This window comes from Mizuhopecten yessoensis, unplaced genomic scaffold (genome assembly GCF_002113885.1).
Source record: "Mizuhopecten yessoensis strain PY_sf001 unplaced genomic scaffold, ASM211388v2 scaffold8361, whole genome shotgun sequence".
NCBI lineage: Eukaryota > Metazoa > Mollusca > Bivalvia > Pectinida > Pectinidae > Mizuhopecten > Mizuhopecten yessoensis.
In genome coordinates, this window is record NW_018407509.1 from 1,384,743 (window position 1) to 1,392,424 (window position 7,682).

A 7,682-nucleotide genomic window follows, 5' to 3' on the forward strand; every position below is an offset into this window, starting at 1 on the left:
AAACTTACATTTATTTATTTTCGTACTGGTAGATAATGATCATGGTCTACAAATAGTTACACTGTTAGGCAAATGACATATGCTTTATTTAGATACTGCCATCCAAACTTAGATAATTACATGTAACAAGAGTATATACCGTATTTATCCAGCAATAAGCCCATGCCTGGTAATAAGCCCATCCATATCAAATAAAGATTAGTAGGAAAAGGTTAGAAATGGTGTTCATTGTCCTGCAATAATATAAGCCCACCCCGTACTTTGAGTCAAAGTTTATGTGCTGACCCCATGGGCTTAATGCAGGATAATTTCGGTATATATATGTATGCACATTTGGGCCTCAAAAAACAGCCTGTTACATTGACTGATAAAATGTCTGGATTGTTGAATGCCTTGAGAACTTGGACATTTTATATAGAAAAATGGAAAACTGTCCCCCAAGACACTTGACTGGATACAGTACTACAGAACAACAAGATTAGTGGTGGCTGTACATGTATTAACCCATTCACCCCTACATATTGAAACTGGACTTTCCCAGTCTTTGATTTGGTAAGGTTCAAATGTGACTTTATGGGTGAATTGGTTACTGAAGATACCGGGGACAGTATGGCATCTATAAAGTAGTTGACAGACATCAGACATGATCTACACATATATCAAATTCCACTAATTACTGTTCCACTAATTAAGACGTGTTCGTTAGACGTGGGAGCACCTTGTACCATAACACTCTATCAATGGAACGTGTCCAAGATTTCCTCCAAGTCAGCCTAATTTTCAGATGTACTGTACTAATTAGATAATGATTCATTACGATATTGACTCATCACAGTTCGACACTATGAATATGATGAATGGCGATGAATGGCATACATGGTTTGAAGTTACAGAATATTATGTTTTGGTATCAAGTTTGGGAAACTGGTATTATTGTACATCACTTAACTCATTCACCCCTGCAGATACATGTACATTTGAACTCTTCCAATTCAAAGGTTGGAATAGTTCATTATGAAATTTCAGGATTTATTGAGTTAATAAATCTACTTATGTATTAAAGACAGGGTTGTTATAGACTTGAAAATTTGAGAATATTACTTGAATTTTTATAAAAGGCCTTTTATCATACTTTAATTGTCTTTCTAATTACCAATGCATCATCAGAAATTGTAATTGTCTGTGAAACTTTCATCATGTAATGTTTGCAAATTTAACATGGCTATGCAGGTTTTTTTGGGGAAAAAAAATCTGTTCAATAATTTTCATTATTTTCGAAAAAATGCTTGTGAATTTAAAGTCCCTTAAAATCCCTCAGTTGAATATTTGTATGAATGCTGAAATGAGGTTCTACGATATACATATAGACTGGCCATTGGTTTGCATATATATATTGTATATATATTGTATAGCTACAGTGTTCATCCATTATATTCGAGTTGCTGTTATTCAAACTGAAGCATTTTGTACATAGCTAAAATAGCGAAAATGTGGAGAGAAGATATTTTGTAAAAATACACATAGCAAGTAATATATAAGTGTTCCTGTAGGGGAAAACATGTTCAGCACGCTGCATATAATCGTAAACATGTGTGCTGTTCATATTTACAAAGCACCAACATGGTCGGGGAAATGTTAGGAGTGGGTGTACAGACATTTTATAGAGCAACGAAAGATTTTTTCTTAATTTGAATACATGTCTATTATTGAAAGAGCGAGATAAAAAAATAGGCAGCGATTACTAATTCTTCATCTTGCCATAATCGCACCAGTGGTCTTGATGAAATTCTTACCACAAAGCAAGAGAGGGTCGACTATGTATTAACAGATGCCCCACGGACGATTTAACACACAAATTGACGGAAAACTGTAAGGCGAGCCGACAGACAAGTTATTTAGGGAATAAACTTCTTCCTACATGTATAAAACCAAATCTCCAAAAATAGACCTTTGCATGCGTTACTGAGTTTCAGGTGTAATTGAATACGAACACAGGTTGATGTTTCTTGCGTTGTACAAAATTGTGCAGAATTTACGAGTTTGTTTGCGTCATATCTAGCAAAGGACAGATAACTCTTAAGAGAAATATTAAGACAACATTTCTGTTACACGAAAAAGAATGTGAGGAACGAAGATAAATGCGTTTAAAACGATTATACGTGCATTACTGGCTTCCAAATCGGAAAATACACAAGGGATTCATACATATTCACAATGGGTTTTTTTGCGAGATACATAAATAGACACGTTCTCTTCCACTGACAATGGGATGTACTTAGTGCATTTCCTAAAATACTCCCGCTTTTTTGCCATAAGGTTTCTTTGGAGACTACCTCTCCAAATTCACTTGATTTTCCCTAATTTGAGGGAAGGGGAATTCCTCATTTCGACGAAAGGGGAACAATATAATCTTTTTTTTATTAAGGAGATACGAAAATATGAATGTATTAAATGTTTTTTATCTGTTCATTCCTTATTTACTTATCTGGGTAGGAGAAATTGTCATATATGAGTCTGATTCCAAAGAATAAGTTAAAAGTTATGGGGTCAGTGTTAATGACCTTTATTATGGCATTTGACCCCTCATTTAGAAAGATGCTGCATGTGTGAATTTGTATAAACTATTTCCTGTGTCTTTGTATATACTGTATATGAAATGTATCTTAAGGATTATCATAAAGTCCTGTGACACTAGCTAGGACCACCCATGACCTGTGACCTTTGCTCCTGCGACCCATGTGTTAACTAAGGACCAACAATAACTCTTGAGCTTTGATTTCTGTCTGAAAGAGTATCTAGGGCAGCCATTGGCCTTGAATCGAGGGCAGTCAGACATTAACCTTAAATATAGCTATAGGACTATCATTGATCTTTTATCAAGGGACATCATTGACCTTTGACCTTTGCATCTAAGGCCATCATTGACCTATGCCATTTGAATGAGGGGATTCAATGACCTGTGACCTTTTTATCTAGGACATCATTGATCTTTTACTTTTATCTCTAGGATATCACCATTGACCTGTGACCTTTGAACCTAGGGCCATCATGGACCTGTGTCTTTTATATCTAAGGCCATCATTGACCTGTGAACTTTGTTTCTAGGGAAAGCATTGACCTGTGAACTTTGTATCTAGTGCAGTCATTGGCCTGTTAGGCTGTTAGCTTTGTTTATAGGGCTATGCATTTACTTAACCTATATATTTACAGGTGAATCTTTTACCCTCAACAACCTTTGACCTTTGTTTGTTCTTACAATTATCAAGTTGTTGACCTTATGACCTTTGTGTTTTTTAGATAAATCCAAACAGCAAGGCTTATAATGAGGGCATAGCTGTGGGTGACTATGTCGAGGCCATTAATGGTCAGAAGGCAGCCGGTCTGCAGCATGGCGACGCCCAGCAAATCATCAAAACGGCCAATCAGGATCTTAAGCTGCAACTTCACAGGTAAGTAATAATATAATGAAAAATGAGGAATTCCAGGTGTTACTCCAAGGATAACTAGTATGACATGAACACCTAGTATGACATGAACAATCTTGTAAACAGTTTTAATAATTTCATGAGCAGTTTTGCTTTAAAAGAACTAAAAAAGTTAATTTATATAATATTTAGATAAAAAGTGCAGTTAAAGCATGCATGCATCAACATTTCTTGTGGTAAAACAAAACAAATTGAACTTTACCTGTCATGGTTGAGTGACAACAGAACAACTGTGACTTGTACCTTACATGGTTGAGTGACAACAATACAACAGTGACCTGTATCTGTCATGGTTGAGTGACAACAAAACAACTGACCTGTACCTGTCATGGTTGAGTGACAACAAAACAACTGACCTGTACCTGTGTACCTGTCATGGTTGAGTGACAACACTACAATTGTGACCTTATCTGTCATGGTTGAGTGACAACAAAACAACTGACCTGTACCTGTCATGGTTGAGTGACAACAATACAACTCTGACCTGTATCTGTCATGGTTGAGTGACAACAATACAACACTGACCTGTACCTGACATGGTTGAGTGACAAGAAAACAACTGACCTGTACCTGACATGGTTGAGTGACAACAATACAACTGTGACCTGTATCTGTCATGGTTGAGTGACAACAATACAACTGTGACTTGTACCTTACATGGTTGAGTGACAACAATACAACAGAGACCTGTATCTGTCATGGTTGAGTGACAACAATACAACTGTGACCTGTACCTGTCATGGTTGAGTGACAACAATACAACACTGACCTGGACCTGTCATGGTTGAGTGACAACAATACAACTGTGACTTGTACCTGTCATGGTTGAGTGACAACAAAACAACTGACCTGTACCTGACATGGTTGAGTGACAACAATAAAACTGTGACCTGTACCTGTCATGGTTGAGTGACAACAATACAACAGTGACCTGTATCTGTCATGGTTGAGTGACAACAATACAATTGTGACCTGTACCTGACATGGTTGAGTGACAACAAAACAACTGACCTGTACCTGTCATGGTTGAGTGACAACAATACAACTGTGACCTGTATCTGTCATGGTTGAGCGACAACACTACAACTGTGACCTGTACCTGTCATGGTTGAGTGATTACAGTAATAACTTTGACTTTTAATTGTCATTGTTGCCAAAATCAATTTGTTGCTATTTTTATTTGCAAAAAAAATATAAAAGAATATCAATTCAAAGTTTTGAAGAATCAAATCAAATTAATCAAAACAGGAAAATATATTTGTCATTTCTTGTTTCAGGTCTGGTCCTGCAGTAAATGGTCATGGTCAGGTGAACGGAGGTCTGCCTCACAAGGACAAACACACTTTATCAGGTACAGTCACCTCCTGTTGGGACTGTCAGGGTCCTGTATCATTGTTGGTGCCTATTTGTATAAATGAATTAACATACTGAGTTATTGTCCTCAAATATAAAAATCTTGAAATGTTCCTCGGTAAAATGCATTGCAAGATGTATTGAATATGGAAAACATCTGTAGAAAATTATGTAAAAATATTTCATAAACGTGTCATTGGTGATGATTTCATTTTAACTAGGTCTTGTTCGTTTCTGCCCGATTTTATGGAGTAGTACTCGGAAGGGTATGGTAATGCATACTGCCATTTGGAATACTGTGAAATCTCAGTGTGTGACATGACACTTCCATAATTAGAGAAACTAATGCATTGACATGAACTTAAATGGGAAACAATGTCAATGCCCATAAAACTAACCACAAACTACAAATATTTTATCACCAACGAAAGATTATGCAAATGAGTTAACATACTGTCAGTTCTCTTTTGTGTGGCTCTTAAAGGGATCACAAAAAAAAGGTCACAATGGACAGGTAGTCTCTTAATAAAGGTGGGACTTTAACTCAAACACCCCTGAAGACACATTTGAACTCTTCCAATTCAAAGGTTGGAATGGTTCATTATGAACTTTCAGGGGTGAATGAGTTAAGATATGGTCATATATAAGACAGAAATCTGCTTAATAATGGTAGTCACTGAGACAGGTTCAACTGTATTGTAAAAAGCACTCAATAAGGTAAATTTTAATTGAATGCTAGGGTCAAAAAAAGTGATTTCCATCAAAGTTTATTATCAATGGTCAAGTAAGGTTTATATATGTTTGTTTAAGAATTTTTTAATCAAAGTGTATTTAATCTCCTTGTATCAGAACCTTAACAATATTGCAGAATATGTATTCATTATTAACACTTTCAATACCTTTTCTACAGGGATATATCAGAGCAAGCCCATTATGACTGACCAATCACACAACATCATGCAAAATAAAGCTAATTTCGTTACCAGCCCAATTTTTGATATGGCCCATCCATCAGATCACATGTCTAAAATTTATCCTGCAGCCTCCCATTATTCCCTCAACTACTCTCAGGGACTTTACAGTTCCATGCCTCTCCAAATCAGCCAATCAGCTGCCATATACAATCCCCAGCCATTGTGTGTTGACCAATCAGCTGGCGTGTTCCATGCCTCGCTGCAGATGATTGACAAACCACAAGGCTTGTTCAGAGCCACACTTCAGTTGGTCGACCCACCTCCCTCGGAGCTTTTCCGAGCTATGCCGTTTGCGATTGGTCAGTCAAGCAAAGGGGGCTGGGCAAAGAAGGATGATGGACTGCATGAGATGCCATGTAAGGTTTTGGGTGTGAAGCGTGGTTTGTTTGCTTTAACACCGACGGGTGACATGCTATTGTGATCAAGCTTTTGTAGAGATTTCTTGTCTGACATGCTTGTGTTTTCTAGTAGCTGTAAACCATATTTATCTGGCAATAAGCCTGTGCCTGGTAATAAGCCCACCCAAAATATGTTTGTTCAATAGAAAGACAAATACTATTTCACTGTCCTGCAAAAAAATCCCAACCCCTATTTTGAGTCTATGCATTGGGCCCCCTGGGCTTATTTCGGGATACATATAGTACTGTAAGTTTTGATTTCAGGTGAATGGCATTTTCGCTGATTAAATTTACACAAACAGATCTGTTTAAAGTTTTCTTAATCTACAGATATACAAGTTTGGGAAATAGTAATTTTTGTGTATTGAAAACTGGGACTATAATGGTGAAGTAAAAAGTCGAAAGCCAAGTTTTGATATACTAAGGTTGCTGATCGGATATAGTTCATAAAGGCTGTCCAAAGGAAAAGACAGAAGCGATTTTAAAGTGACCTTTGTAGGCAGGTTGTTAGTTTAAAAGAAACAATTATTTTTGACTTAACTGGATGTTATATTATTGATTTGAATACAGCTATTCCTTTACACTTTCATTATTGAAAGGTCTGTGTAAATGAGATCCCCTGAACAGCATAACGTCACCAAAATGTTTGCCTCTCACGTTATTTGAGGCGGGAGGAAAAGCTTCAAAATGACCTTGATCAAATTGAGTTCATACAGAAGCTCTCTCAACACAATTTCTTTTGTACTGCTTATTGTGGAACTTGCAGTGAAATGTGAATATAGACAGACATTTGCTAAACACAGGCAATCTTCTAGGCAGTCTATTAAAAATAAACGGTAAACAATTATTGTAATGATGAACCGTTGTGCTTTTATTAGTCAAGACGTTTTCAGCTGCTTTGCGATGTGTAGATGTAGATATAGAGGAACACCTAGGCAGTGTGGCTTTTCTTCTCATGATAGTGTATCTAGATAAATCTAGGTTATAGTGTATCTAGATGTATCTAGGTTATAGTGTATCTAGATGTATCTAGGTTATAGTGTATCTAGGTTATTGTGTATCTAGATGTATCTAGGTTATAGTGTGTCTAGATGTATCTAGGTTATAGTGTATCTAGGTTATAGTGTATCTAGGTTATAGTTTATCTAGATGTATCTAGATTATAGTGTATCTAGATGTATCTAGGTTATAGTATATCTTNTGTATCTAGGTTATAGTGTAACTAGATGTATCTAGGTTTTAGTGTATCTAGATGTATCTAGGATATAGTGTATCTAGATGTATCTGGGTAGCGGTGTATCTAGATGTATCTAGGTGATAGTGTATCTATATGTATCTTGGTTATAATGTATCTATATGTATCTAGGTTATAGTGTATCTATATGTATCTAGGTTTTAGTGTATCTAGATGTATCTAGGATATAGTGTATCTAGATGTATCTGGATAGCGGTGTATCTAGATGTATCTAGGT

At 36.3% G+C, this 7,682-nt stretch overlaps 1 protein-coding gene across 17 annotated transcripts in view; it reads left to right on the plus strand.

Moving 5' to 3' along the window:
* The window catches only part of LOC110455709, a 152,528-nt gene that overhangs the window by 36,701 nt on the left and 108,145 nt on the right, over positions 1-7,682 (plus strand). For 15 of the 17 annotated variants that reach the window (XM_021506001.1, XM_021506016.1, XM_021506017.1 and 12 more), the window contains exon 1: positions 5,823-6,168. In XM_021506001.1, coding sequence (XP_021361676.1) covers positions 5,838-6,168 — 331 coding nt within the window. In that variant the 5' untranslated portion in view covers positions 5,823-5,837. Of the gene's footprint in view, positions 1-3,297; positions 3,450-4,762; positions 4,837-5,822; positions 6,169-7,682 lie in introns of those variants that run through there. The other 2 variants (XM_021506010.1, XM_021506013.1) reach the window with 1 other exon arrangement.